This window comes from Papaver somniferum, unplaced genomic scaffold (assembly GCF_003573695.1).
Source record: "Papaver somniferum cultivar HN1 unplaced genomic scaffold, ASM357369v1 unplaced-scaffold_83, whole genome shotgun sequence".
In the NCBI taxonomy this organism is placed as follows: Eukaryota; Viridiplantae; Streptophyta; class Magnoliopsida; order Ranunculales; family Papaveraceae; genus Papaver; species Papaver somniferum.
In genome coordinates, this window is record NW_020651304.1 from 3,504,968 (window position 1) to 3,519,663 (window position 14,696).

A 14,696-nucleotide genomic window follows, 5' to 3' on the forward strand; every position below is an offset into this window, starting at 1 on the left:
TTAATCTAATCGGAATACACAAACAAATTAACCACAAAAATTAATCAATTTAATTAGTCATGCTCGACGTAAGAAAACTTACGGAACAACAACTAAATAACCAAACGAGAATGATTAATTTAGTTGAACATGCTCGACATAAAATACCTCACTGAGCAATAACTAAGCTAAAAATAACTCAGTCGATTGTGCTCAACATAAGACACTTTATGGAACAACACATTATGTACACAAAAATTGTGGATCGGAGATCGACCTTATACCGTGGAATAAGCAGGGATTCATTCTATTTTCCATCACCATTTGCATAATGACATACAATAGACATAATCCTTGTAAACAAAATATTTTAACCTATCTTCCATCAATAATTGACATAATAGGCTTAACTTTTGTATTTGGCAAAAGTTCATTCCTTCTTTTATCAACACATGCATATCGACATACAAAGGACTTAACTTTCGACAAGGTATGGGACAATCACAGTTCACGGACGCAAACACACATATCCCATAACAAATTGCAATATATAAAACCATAAAGATTAATACTGCAAAAATCATCTTCTAAACAATTTAAAAATTTAAACCAAAAAATCTAAAAACATGAAGATGAAAACGTTGGACATAGCTATGTGTAATCACAATAATGGCTATTAAAAAAGCGGGGGTCTAAAAACCACACCCAACAATTCGTTTGACAATCTGAGAGGACTTACTCCAATACACTTTCTAGAGAATCAACTAGACAGTCAGACTCAATCTAGAGTAAAGTATATCAAAGAGTTTAATATCTCTATTTCAACACAATCAAAGTTAAACAGAAACAAGTCCGTAAACTTGATTTTAGTGTGAGGCTCTTGAAACAAAGTCTTTTGTTTTAATCACAACCTATTCAATATCCACCGTGTATAAACCTCTTTAAGCAACAATCACTAAAGGAATATTTCAACGCAGTGTCCACTTGTAATAGGTTTAGTCCAGACTGGTCTAACAATGTGAAAATAACAAAATCAATTGTTCAAGATCAATCAAGTCTTATCCAACAAACAAGGTTGGATTTAACAACTATGATTGATTAACGTACAACCTGTATTATTTCAATTATATAAATAAAATATAATGCGAAAAATAAATAACACAGACACCAGAAATTTTGTTAACGAGGAAACCGCAAATGCAGAAAAACCTCGGGACCTAGTCCAGAATAAACACACACTGATTATAAGAGGTTACACCAATTTCCTACTACCTATTCGGACTAGATGTAATAACTGCTTCAAGACAGATAGAACTCCTAGCACAAAACCGATTGTCTTTAGGAATTCTTCTCATTAATCTTCTAGCAGAACCTGATAAGCACGTATGTGTTACAATTTTACACCCATATTTACACTAGCTAGGTCTCGTTTATTGGCTAATAATAATGTTTTAAGTCATTTACAGGAATTACAAGTATAACCTATTCACCCAGAGAATAATGGCTAAATGAGGAGCTAAATGACGTTTGCGACAACATACCTCTAAGGCACCACCTAAATCATCTGAAGGCCAGAGAGGTCAATTTACCGGAGCAAAGAAATTATTTTCTTTAACGTGCGTGTGAGCTACACAAGGGAATACAAATGAGACGTGGCCTACTCTGTTACCACAGACAACACATTCTTCTTTCTACCAAACCAAAAGACATTTCTTCTCAAAGCTATGACTGCCAACGAACGGAGACACCAGATCTGGAAGCAGAGTTCTTTTGGGGGTTTTGTTTATCAACTGAAATTGAGAGATTTGTTTCGACAAATCAAGCAGTGGGAGAAGAGATGAGGTTAACATCCGCGGTTCTCTATTGTATCTTGATTAGTTGAGGCAGTGGTGGTCAATTCTACAACAACAACATCAATTGAAATTAGGTTATCATATGGATCAGTTTCGGGGGAAATTTGTGGCTGGTATTAGGGTCTTCAATCAACCCAGACACAACAATTCTTTTTTTGCAGTTCAATTGCTCTTAATGAGTGCAGGCACTCTTGGTTTTTGTACAACAACAATGGATTATTAACGGTGGAAATCAGTGAAGGCAACAAATGGATTTCAGGGGATCGTACTCGGACTGAAATTGGGTATCTTTCGCGAGCTCGATCTGTGGTGTTTTAATTCAAGCCAATCATTTCATTTGTTTCCCAACAACAGCGATTGAATCTGGGGGTTCTCATGTGAGGTACAGCAGCAACGAACACAGATTTTTTGGGGTTTCCGTTGTAATCTGAATGGGTGATTGAGCGACAGAATTTGGTGATTCAAGTTTGGGTCTTTATGGATGTTCAAATGGAGGATGAGATTGTAGTCTGTTGTGATGTTTATGGTAGTCGTGTATGTATGGAAGAAGCATGGAATTTCAGATGCCATGTGGGTGCTATAAAGAAGTGGAGTTTGCTGTACGGAGTGAGCAGAAATGGAATTTGTGTTTAGCTGTTGATATTTCTCGGAGAAGAAATGGAAGCTGAAGTTAGATTGAGAAGATAGTTTGGGTGTTTGGTTGGGCTAATTACAGTTTGTGGTATCTCTATTACTCGCAATGGTTTCTGTTTGTTGGATTTAGGAAGTAGTGGCCAGATTTGGTGAAGGCCCGAGTTTGGTCAGAATCAGAATTGATGCCTGGTCAGTTGAGGAAGAGATAAAACTATTCCCCCAATCCAGGAAGGTTTTGAATCAGTCATTAGAGATGGGTGTGATGTGTACCCAATGGAGAGATGAATAAGGCAGGAAAATAGGGTTGAATCCGGAAGTCAGAGAACAAGTCACAGCTGTTGTGTATAAAGGAGGAAAACAATCAACCGATAAGGGTACGATTGAATACTGCAATCTGAATTTTCTTTTGCTTTCTATTTAATTCAGTTCTTTTTAGTTCTCTTGTGTGTTAGAGTTTTTGATTGAATACTTTTAATGGCTCTACACAACAATGAGAAGCTAAACCCCTCTCTGCCAAAACAAGAGGGGAAGCTTAATGGGTTCTAGTATTCTTTACAGTGATCATAAATGAATTTCATGTTTTAGTCCATTTCTTGGTCTCTGTTTGATTGCATTTTTGTGTTGATGATGTCTACAAACTTCTTAGATTCATTGTGATTTCCGGATACATTAATTGCTAGGGAATCCCTGTGACATTTCTCATTTGAGCTTTATTTTAGAAACATAATCAATCAGTCATGATATGGTATTTGTTTTAGTTACTTTAAAATCCCAATTTGCTATATCTTCCGGGTAGAACGAATCATTATTCAGTTCTGTTCGAGTTATAATTTGATCACATAATACTTGAATACATTAGGTGGAACCTCAAATTCGTGATAGATACAACAATCACTTATTCCTTTCTTTTACAAATATTGTTCTCTGATTTCTCAATTACCAATCAAAATCATATTATTGCTTTGCTAAAAAATTCTTCTGAGCACCAACAATCTTTGTGGTTCGAAAACGACTATATTACACTTCTTTATCTTTGATACTCTGAAAAGTGTGATCAAATTTTGGCGTCGCGGGCCGGGGATTGTTTAGTGTTCCTTAGAATTAAGTGATGCATCGGTTTATTTTTAGTTTTGTTTTAGAGTTTGCTGATTTCTGTTGCTTCATAACAGGGAGTAAGATAGCTCTAAAGACTTGGCGACATTGGGATCTGGTACGGGTGCAGGGAATCAGTGGCATTGCGCCAGTTGTGATTAGGCTGAAATCTAGCCGCAATCACAGCCATTTGGGTAACATTGTATCCGTTTCTTGTTTCCTTTGTGTATGCAATATTCTAGGTCTAATCAATTCAATCGATTAGTTAGATTTCACCGTGTTGCTAATAGGGTATTAGAGAATCACCCTAGTCATCCAATGACAGATGAAGCTGCGAGATTAGCGGCTGAGGCTGAAGCTGCTAGAATAGCTGCTGAATCCGCAGCCAATGCTGATGGACCTAGAACCCTTAGAGATTATTTGTAGCTGGAAAGGACTTCTACACCTTCTTGTATAGTTCTTCCGGCTAATGCTGGCAATGTGTCGATTAAATATGGACAGATACAAGCACTGCCTAAGTTTCATGGATTGAACTCTGAGAGTCCATACATACATTTGAAAGAATTTGATGAGGTCTGTATTACTATGCCTTTTGTTGCTGCGACTCAAGATGTTGTAAAACTGAAATTGTTTCCATTTTCTCTCAAGGAGAAAGATAAGACTTGGCTGCATTCTTTGCGACCAAATACCATTAGGACATGGAATGAAATGACTAGAGAGTTTCTGAAAAAGTTTTTTCCTATTCATAAAACCATCACTCTTCGCAAAAATATTATGAATTTTTCTCAAAATGAACATGAGTTTTTTTTCGAGTGTTGGGAAAGGTCTAAAGACTTACTTTCTAGCTGCCCTCATCATGGTTATGAAATTTGGAGAGTTATTAACTTCTTTTATGAGGGTCTGAATTCTGGTATGCGTCAGTTTGTTGAAATGATGTGCAATGGGCAATTTCTGAATAAGTCACCTGATGATGCTTGGAGTTATTTCGATTCACTAGATGAAAATGCCCAAAATTGGGATACTTCAGGCACAGCGGATAGGAATAAGTCCAAAACCTTAGCTAGCTCTAGGTCTGGAATGTATGTGCTGAGTGAGGAAGATGATTTGAATGCTAAAATTGCTAGCTTGCATAGGAAAGTTGATGCTATTCACAAACCAAATGTAGTTAAGGTAGCTGACTCGGTAGAACATGCTTGAGGCATTTGCGAAAGTCTGGAACACTACACCAAGGATTGTCCTACAATCCCAGCATTTCAAGAAGTGTTACATGACCAAGCAAATGCCATGAATACATACAAAAGACCTTTTAGCTCACCTTATTCGGAAACATATAATCCTAATTGGCGAAATCACGCTAATTTCAGTTGGAGAAATGATCCTGCTATGAATGATGTTAATGTTCCTCAAGGGTCTTCATCTAGTAACCCTTATGTGCCACCTCATAAGAATTCTCTTGAGGATACTTTACATACTTTTATGCAGGGACAAACACAGATAAATCAGAATGTTATGAAGACTTTAGATGAGCTGAAAACTAGAATAGTTAGAATTGAATCACGACTCAATGTTAGGGAGAAAGGGAAATTTCCTGCCCAAACTCAACCTAACCCGAAAGGCCAATTTGAGGCTAAAAATTCTAACTTGGAGCAAGCTAATGTTGTCACCACTCTTAGAAGTGGTAAGGTGATTGAGACTCCGATGAAGGTGAACGAACCTGAGAAGTCTCCGAAGCTTAAGAGTAGTCACAGTGATGTTCAAAATGAACAATCTGAAATTGAAAAGAAAATGCATGCTCCATTTCCTAATCGTTTGTTGTCTACTAAACAGTTGGCTGATAATAAGGATATCCTTGATGTTTTTCAGCAGGTGAAGATCAACATACCTCTCTTGAGTGTGATTAAGCAAGTTCCAGCTTACACCAAGTTCTTGAAGGATCTCTGCACGGTCAAGAGGAAGCACAATGTGCAGAAAAAGGCATTTCTCACGGAACAGGTAAGTTCTATTCTTCAACATAACACTCCTCCTAAATATAAAGATCCGGGATGCCCTACTATTTCTTGTATAATAGGGATTTCATGATCAAACAAGCACTTCTGGATTTGGGAGCTAGTGTAAACCTCCTACCTATCTCGGTTTATGAGCAGTTGGGCTTAGGTGAATTAAAACCCACCTCAGTCACTCTACAACTTGCGGACAGATCAATTAAAGTACCGAGAGGGGTAGTTGAGAATGTGTTAATTCAAATCGATAAATTTTACTATCCGGTGGATTTTATCGTTTTGGATACTCAACCTGTAGCTAATGCTAGTAAAGAAATACCTATCATCTTAGGTCGTCCTTTTCTTGCAACTGCAAATGCCTTGATTAATTGTCGAACTGGAATAATGAATCTTTCGTTTGGAAATATGACTGTTGAGTTGAATATATTTGATGCATGTAAAGATCCAGGCGGTAGAGATGATATTCACGAAGTTAATATGATTGAAACATGTGTGCATGAAAAAGCATCTGATCTAGAAGCTAAGGTTCCTTTAGAAACTTGTCTTCCTAATCTGTTAGATTTCGATGAGGATGGATACATTGAGGAAGTTAATTCTTCACTGAATTCATCCCTGTTGCTGGATATGGATAAGTGGCATTCTAGATTTGAGTCACTTCAAATCAGTGAGACTGAGCCATTGTCTCCATCCGTAAAATTCCCAAAGCCTAATCTTAATCATCTTCTTAGTGAACTGAGTTATGACGTTTTAGGCCAAAATGAAAACGTTCTTATTTCCTTACCATCTGAACTTAATGAGGAACACGAAAAAATGCATTCACATGTTCTTAGGAAGCATATAAGTGTCGCAGCATGGAGTATTGCAGACATAGAAGGGATTGATCCTAGTATTTGCACACGTAGGAAGTCACATCTCAATGAACCATGAAATCAGGAATGAGGGTGATATGAACTGCAAATGTAAAATGAGAAAGTTTATTGATAAGCATGTTATTAGGGAAATATTGGAACCAGTTCTTTGTTATGATTCTCAACTACACCAGTTCTCAGGTAAGCTTAAGACACGATGGAAAGACCCATTTGTTGTTAAAAATGAATTTTATGATGGTACCGTTGATATTGAGAATCCTAACTGCAACATCTTCAAGGTTAAGGTGAATCCAGAAGTCGATACCACGACTCTGGAGGATCCTTCTTATGTTTGACTGGCTGTGTTTTGCAGATGTCTGGATGGAGACATAAAATTCAGCGCTTTAGGGAGACAACCCTTGTGTTTGTGGGTATCACAGCTGGAAGCCCTTGCGAGACAGACTCGTCCTCTTGTGCAAGCTTGAGGTTTAAAGGCTTGTTGCATGGGATAAATGCAACCGAACTGACCTGCGACAGTGGTAAAATAATGTAGTTTTATTTTCTTTCTTTCTTTATCATGAATAATGTGTTTGTGCTTGGCTGATTACCCCATTCCACTTTTGAACTGTTTTTAACCACTGCTACATTTGGGACAATGTAGAAATTAAGTGTGGGGGAGTTTTGGGGTAAATTAAATCCATGCTTTTCTGATTCTTTGTCTTCATAATCAGGTTTCTTGTTTGCTTGTACATCTGGAAAAAAAAAGTGAAAATTTTACATGATAAGATCAGTTGTTTAGCGGTCTCTCTACACCACTGTTTAGTGGTTTTGTCTAGCTGTTTAGCGGACACCTTTAATCCAGCTGTTTAGCGGATTTGTCTAGTTGTTTAGCATACATTGCTCAATCACTTTTTAGTGGTTCCATCTAGCTGTTTAGCAGACGTCTCTCCATATCCAGCTGTGTAGATATAATTTTCTTGTTTTGCTCGGGACTAGCAAAATGTAAGTGTGGGGGAGTTTGATAAGCACGTATGTGATACAATTTTACACCCATATTTACACTAGCTTGGTCTCGTTTATTGGCTAATAATACTGTTTTAAGTCATTTACAGGAATTACAAGTATAATCTGTTCACCCGGAGAATAATGGCTAAATGAGGAGCTAAATGACGTTTGCGACAACATAGCTCTAAAGCACCACCTAAATCATATGAAGGCCAAAGAGGTCAATGTACCAGAACAAAGAAATTATTTTATTTAACGTGTGTGTGAGTTGCACAAGGGAATACAAATGAGACGTGGCCTACTCTATTACCACAGACAACACATTCTTCTTTCTACCATACCAAAAGACATTTTCTTCTCAAAGCTATGGCTGCCAACGAACGGAGACACCAGATATGGAAGCAGAGTTCTTTTGGGGGTTTTGTTTATCAACTGAAATTGAGAGATTTGTCTCGACAAATCAAGCAGCGGGAGAAGAGATGAGGTTAACAGCTGCGGTTCTCTATTGTATCTTGATTAGTTGAGGCAGTGGTGGTCAATTCTACAACAGCAACATCAATTGAAATTAGGTCAACATATGGATCAGTTTCGGGGGCAATTTGTGGCTGGTATTAGGATCTTCAATCAACCCAGACACAACAATTCTTTTTTTTGCAGTTCAATTGCTCTTAATGAGTGCAAGAACTCTTGTACAGCAGCAATGGATTATTAACGGTGGAAATCAGTGAAGGAAACAAATGGATTTCAGGGGTTCGTACTCGGACTGAAATTGGGTATCTTTTGCGAGCTCGATCTGTGGTGTTTTAATTCAAGCCAATCATTTCATTTGTTTCCCAACAACAGCGATTGAATCTGGGGGTTCTCATGTGAGTTACAGCAGCAATGAACACAGATTTTTGGGGGTTTCCGTTGTAATCTGAATGGGTGATTGAGCGACAGAATTTGGGGGTTAAGTGATTCAAGTTTGGGTCTTTATGGATGTTCAAACAGAGGACGAGATTGTAGTCTGTTGTGATGTTTATGGTAGTCGTGTATGTATGGAAGAAGCATGGAATTTCAGATGCCATGTGGGTGTTATAAATAAGTGGAGTTTGCTGTACGGAGTGAGCAGAAATGGAATTTGTGTTTAGCTGTTGATATTGCTCGGAAAAGAAATGGAAGCTGAAGTTAGATTGAGAAGATAGTTTGGGTGTTTGGTTGGGCTAATTACAGTTTGTGGTATCTCTATTACTCGCAATGGGTTCTGTTTGTTGGATTTGGGAAGTAGTGGCCATATTTGGTGAAGGCCCGAGTTTGGTCAGAATCAGAATTGATGCCTGGTCAGTTGAGGAAGAGATAAAACTATTCCCTCACTCCAGGAAGGTTTTGAATCAGTCATTAGAGATGGGTGTGCTGTGTACCCAATGGAGAGATGAATAAGGTAGGAAAACAGGGTTGAATCCGGAAGTCAGAGAACAAGTCACAGCTGTTGTGTATGAAGGAGGACAACAATCAACCGATAAGGGTACGATTGAATACTGCAATCTGAATTTTCTTTTGCTTTTTATTTAATTCAGTTCTTTTTAGTTCTCTTGTGTGTTAGAGTTTTTGATTAAATACTTTTAATGGCTATCTACAAAACAATGAGAAGCTAAACCCCTCTCTGCCAAGACAAGAGGGGAAGCTTAATGGGTTCTAGTATTCTTTACAGTGATCATAAATGAATTTCATGTTTTAGTCCATTTCTTGGTCTCTGTTTGATTGCATTTTTGTGTTGATGATGTCTACAAACTTCTTAGATTCATTGTGATTTTCGGATACATTGAATGCTAGGGAATCCCTGTGACATTTCTCAATTGAGCTTTATTTTAGAAACATAATTAATCAGTCATGATATGGTATTTTTTTTAGTTACTTTAAAATCCCAATTTGCTATATCTTCCGGGTAGAACGAATCATTATTCAGTTCTGTTCGAGTTATAATTTGATCACATAATACTTGAATACATTAGGTGGAACCTCAAAGTCGTGGTAGATACAACAATCACTTATTCCTTTCTTTTACAAATATTGTTCTCTGCTTTCTCAATTACCAATCAAAATGATATTATTGCTTTGCTAAAAAAAATTATTCTGAGCACCAACAATCTTTGTGGTTCGGAAACGACTATATTACACTTCTTTATCTTTGATACTCTGAAAAGTGTGATCAGAACCCAAGGTTCTCTTTAGAAGACACAACAACACGATTGATACGATTTGATATTTTGTTTGCACAAAACTTCGGTTTGATTTCCCTTTAGATGTGAATCAAGGTTTTGGAAATCTTGTGTTTATTTTGATAAAAACAATTACAAGGTAAAAGTAATATCAAAACAAACTTGTAGATTATGAATTATTATACTCTTCAATAAAGGAAGAGAAACCTAATTATTCTACCACAAGAACAATTAGAATAAATCTAGAGATATCTTGTTTAAAACTTCTCAAGGATTTTTACGAGATGTCTCAAAAGAAGTTTTTCTTTCTAGTCTCCGATTTCGATTAACAAGTGTTGGTATACGATCGGAAACTGAAATCTATCAAAACCTAGGGTTTATGATCAACAACTCTTGAATGGTTTTATATCAGAAGAGAAAACCTTGGAATAGACAAGAGGTGAAAAACCTAGATTACAAGTTGTATAATCAATCACGAAGATTTAATCCTACTTGGCTTTGTGATCCCCAATACAAAGACTTTTATCTCACTCTTGTTGACGAAGAACATAAGACGTGGAAAACAACCTACAAAGCTTACGCCAATTTTCCAAAGGGGATGAAAACCGTGTAAACTCATGAACTCTATACTTATAGTGAAACATAGCTTGAAAACTAAGCAAAGCTATTTTCCTTTTTCAAGACTCTCCTAAATTTGGAAGTCTTTCCTAAGTTACAACTCTTGCCAAAATAATTAAATAAATAATTAATTAGCAAATATTGTATTTATGTGAATAAATCACATTTTAACTTAGGCAGGAATTTAAAGTTATCACAAACACTTTAATAAGGTAATCAAATATGTTTGAATGAATATCCATCTTGCCTAGATAAGGGAACATCACCAATTTGACCAAAAATGCCTTTTAGTCACGTAATTGGGCTCAAGTCCGTGTACTGTTACAAACAGTCCATGGATTGTTTCCTACTAACGAACTGTAACAATTACAACAACACTTATAATTGTTACTTTAATAAATCACTCATAACTTCATCGTTATAACTCGGAATTGAGTGATTCTTGGCTCGTTGGATTCGTAAGCTCATTCACTATAACATGCGATTATTTATAAGAATAAAGGTTATTGTCTCCAAGGTCACAAATCAAATAACCTCAAGTAAATAAATGTAAATTTATCGTTATTGGAATTGTTCCATAGAGTGAGCATTTATCTTGATATATTAGAAAGGTAGAATTGAACAAGAATCCAAATGAAATCAATCACATACCTTTGTTGATGAAGTACTTGTTGATGTCTTCTTGTAGTCTTTAATCTTCATCCTTTAAGGATAGCTTCGATTCAAATTCTTAGACCTAATTTAGTCCAAAACTATCTTTAGTATGCTAAATCAAGAATGCATTTTGGAAACTAAAATTGACAACTAACTTGACATACCAACGCTAGTGGGTACAACCGAGCAGTGCTCTAACAATTATTCCAAACTCTAGTTATTCTTCTAACCAAAACAAAAAAAATAGAAGATTTACTAGACAAATAAACACAAAATACTCATCATCTTCATCATCGGAGACACTCCAAGATGCTTGAATCATGTTCAATTCTTCCTTGAGCTCGGGAAACTTAGTTGCAACCACTAACAATTGTTTTTGTACGCACTTCACCCTTGAATTGACCTTACACACACCCTTGTGAATTTTTTGAAGAAGACTCAAGGTGGTAGGGTCACAACCGTCAAGGGAAGCATCACTTTTGTCTTTTGCACACATTTTACCTTATGCGTTTGAAGGTACAAGGACGAACAGGTTTGGGAAACTCGAGAGAGTTGCTAAATGAAACAAACCCACGATCACGGCAAATTTGACCAATCAAGCATGGGTAACCTAACACCTTGATGGGTGAAGTCATCGAAATCATTTGAGAGATGATAAATCCACAAATATTGAGACTTGGAACACCTAATTCAAGAAAATAGACCAATTCCGCAAACTCATGACTCCACCAAGAATTCTCAATTGTGGAGGGACACAAATTGGAGATACCAAGTTTTCCAAAATCCATTAAAGCAATACTAAGATCATTAGTAGGAAACTTTCCTTGATTCCAAGTCACCTTCTTACCGCAAATCCCAAGAGAGATATCATCACGTGATGGTTGTTCATCACTTGGTCTAGGTAGACGAAAATTTCTCCATGGAATTTTGGTAATCTTCGAAATTAATTCTCTATCAACAAGAAATCTTTCTCTATTTATCATGGATTTGAATTTCATCTTATTAAGATCAACATCATGAATGTTGGCTGTTGATGGTGGTTTTTAGCTTAGGGTTAAAATCGTGTAAACCTAGTCAGACAGTGACGTCACAGAACATGAGTAATAATGTCTCCACTAAACGCATTTATTGAACCCTTTAATATGTCTGCGAGAAAATTACCAGGGTACCTTTTTTTTAATACTAATTAGGGTTTCGATAGGCCAAACTCTAATTCCCACACCACATGTGCCAATGGCATGCCGTGCCAGCCACACCTCCGCGCCAAGGCATGCCAACCTTGCCATCCGCACCACCGTTCCAATGGAAAACCATGACATCCACGTCACCGCGCCAAGGCATGCCAACCATGCCAGCTGCACCACCGTGCCAATGGAAAACCATGCCAGCCAAGTCTCCGCGCTAGGCATGCCAACCATACCAGCCACACCACCGTGCCAATCGTAAACCATGCCAACCACATCTCCGCGCCAAGGCATGCCAGCATGCTAGCCGCACCACCGTGCCAATCGCAAACCATGCCAGCCACGTCTCCGCGCCAAGGCATACCAACCATGCTAGCCCCCCCACCGTGCCAATGGCAAACCATGCCAGCCACATCTCCGCGCCAAGGCATGCCAACATGCCAGCCGCACCACCGTGTCGATGGCAAACCATGCCAGCCTCATCTCCGCGCCAAGGCATGCCAGCCACGTCTCCGCGCTAATGCATGACAGCCGCACCACCATGCCAGCCACGTCTCCGCGCCAAGGCATGCCAGCATGCCAGCCGCACCACCATGCCAGCCATGCCGACCCTAAACCATGCCGCTGGCTGCCAAATGAAGGCTTGCAACAATCAACGGCCACCCTTCCATCTGAGATGCAGATCTCAGCCGTCCAAATTCTCCACCAAACGCATGGCAACTTGCGGCCCAAGTCCAAACATCACGGTTTGCACCAAACCCTAATTTTGGTCGCGCCTACACTATGCCAAAGCCATGCCGGCCCTAAACCATGTCGTTGTCTGCCAAACGAAGGGTTGCAATAATCAACGGCCACCCTTCCATCTGAGATGCAGATCTCAGCCGTCCAAGTTCGCCACCAAACGCATGGCATCTTTCCGCCCAAGGCCAAACATCACGGTTTGCACCAAACCCTAATTTTAGCGGCGCCTACACTATGCCAAAGCCATGCCGGCCCTAAACCATGTTGCTGGCTGCCAAAATAAGGGTTGCAATAATCAACGACCACCCTTCCATCTCAGATGCAAATCTCAGCCGTCCAAGTTCGCCACCAAACACATGGAAACTTGCAGGCCAAGGTCAAACATCTCGGTTTGCACCAAACCCTAATTTTGGTCGCGCCTACACTACGCCAAAGCCATGCCGGCCCTAAACCATGTCGTTAGCTTCCAAACGAAGGGTTGCAACAATCAGCGGCCACCCTTCCATCTGAGACGCAGATCTCAGTCATCCAAGTTCACCACCAAACGCATGGAAACTTGCGACCCAAGGCCAAACATCACGGTTTGCACCAAACCCTAATTTTGGTCGTGCCTACACTATGCCAAAGCCATGCCGGCCCTAAACCATGCCACTGGATGCCAAACGATGGGTTGCAACAATCAACGACCACCCTTCCGTCTGAGATGCAGATATCAGCCGTTCAAGTTCGCCACCAAACGCATGACAACTTGCGGCCCAAGGCCAAACATCACGCTTTGCACCAAACCCTAGTTTTGGTCGCGCCTACACTATGCCAAAGCTATGCCGGCCCTAAACCATGCCGCTGGCTGCCAAATGAAGGGTTACAACAATCAACGGCCACCCTTCCATCTGAGATGTAGATCTCAGCCGTCCAAGTTCGCCACCAAACGCATGGCAACTTTCGTCCCAAGGCCATACATCACGGTTTGCACCAAACCCTACTTTTGGCCGCGCCTACACTATGCCAAAGCCATGCCGGTCCTAAACCATGCCGCTGGCTGCCAAACGAAGGGTTGCAACAATCAACGACTACCCTTCCATCTGAGATGCAGATCTCAGCCGTCCAAGTTCGCCACCAAACGCATGACAACTTGCGACCCAAGGCCAAACATCACAGTTTGCACCAAACCCTAATTTTGGCCGCGTCTACACTATGCCAAAGCCATGCCGGCCCTAAACCATGTCGCCGGCTGCCAAACGAGGGGTTGCAACAATCAACGACCACTCTTTCATCTGAGATGCGGATCTCAGCCGTCCAAGTTCGCCAGTCGTACCACATGTGTCGATGGCATGCCGTTCAACCTTCCACGCCAAGGCATGCCAACCATGCCGCATGTGCTAATGGCATGACGTGCCAGCCACATCTTCGTGTCAAGGGATGCCAACCATGCCACATGTGCCAATGGCATGCCGTGCCAGCTACATCTCCACGCCAACGCATGCCAACCATGCCAGCCGCACCGTTGTGCCAAAACCATGCCAGCCTTTCCTTCGCGCCGCTGGCTGCCAAAACGAAGGGTTGCAAAAATCAACGACCGTCCTTCCATCTAAGATACATATCTTAGCCGTTCAAGGTCACCAGCTAACGCTTTGCAACCTTTGGCCCAACGCCAAGCCCTACTTTTGGCCGCGCCTAAAGTATGCCAAAATCCTAGTTTGGCCACGCCTAAATTATGTCAAAGCCACGCCGGACATACTTTCATGCCGCTGGCTACCAAACGAAAGGTTGCAATAATCAACGACTACCCTTCCTCTCAAGATGCAAAATCTCGACCGTCGAGGGTCACCACTGAGCCGACAAGTCTCCCAAGCTCAACTTTCCAAACAACAGCAACATGCTACACGTTTTA

General features: G+C 39.9%; 1 protein-coding gene across 5 annotated transcripts; it reads left to right on the plus strand.

Annotated features, from left to right (window-relative positions):
- Nucleotides 1–1,672: 1,672 nt before the first annotated feature.
- LOC113345757 lies at nucleotides 1,673–9,131 on the plus strand. Of its 5 annotated transcripts, XM_026589431.1 has the most exons (4): nucleotides 1,673–2,839; nucleotides 3,635–5,549; nucleotides 6,779–6,944; nucleotides 7,518–9,131. In XM_026589431.1, the coding sequence occupies exons 2-4, from the start codon at nucleotides 4,842–4,844 to the stop codon at nucleotides 7,550–7,552; spliced, it is 909 nt and encodes a 302-aa protein (XP_026445216.1). In that variant the 5' UTR covers nucleotides 1,673–2,839; nucleotides 3,635–4,841; the 3' UTR covers nucleotides 7,553–9,131. The 5 variants fall into 5 exon arrangements, with proteins under 5 accessions (XP_026445216.1, XP_026445217.1, XP_026445218.1 ...); XM_026589432.1 differs by having other exon boundaries at nucleotides 3,635–4,130; nucleotides 5,421–9,131; XM_026589433.1 differs by having other exon boundaries at nucleotides 3,635–4,130; nucleotides 5,424–9,131.
- Nucleotides 9,132–14,696: the final 5,565 nt, after the last annotated feature.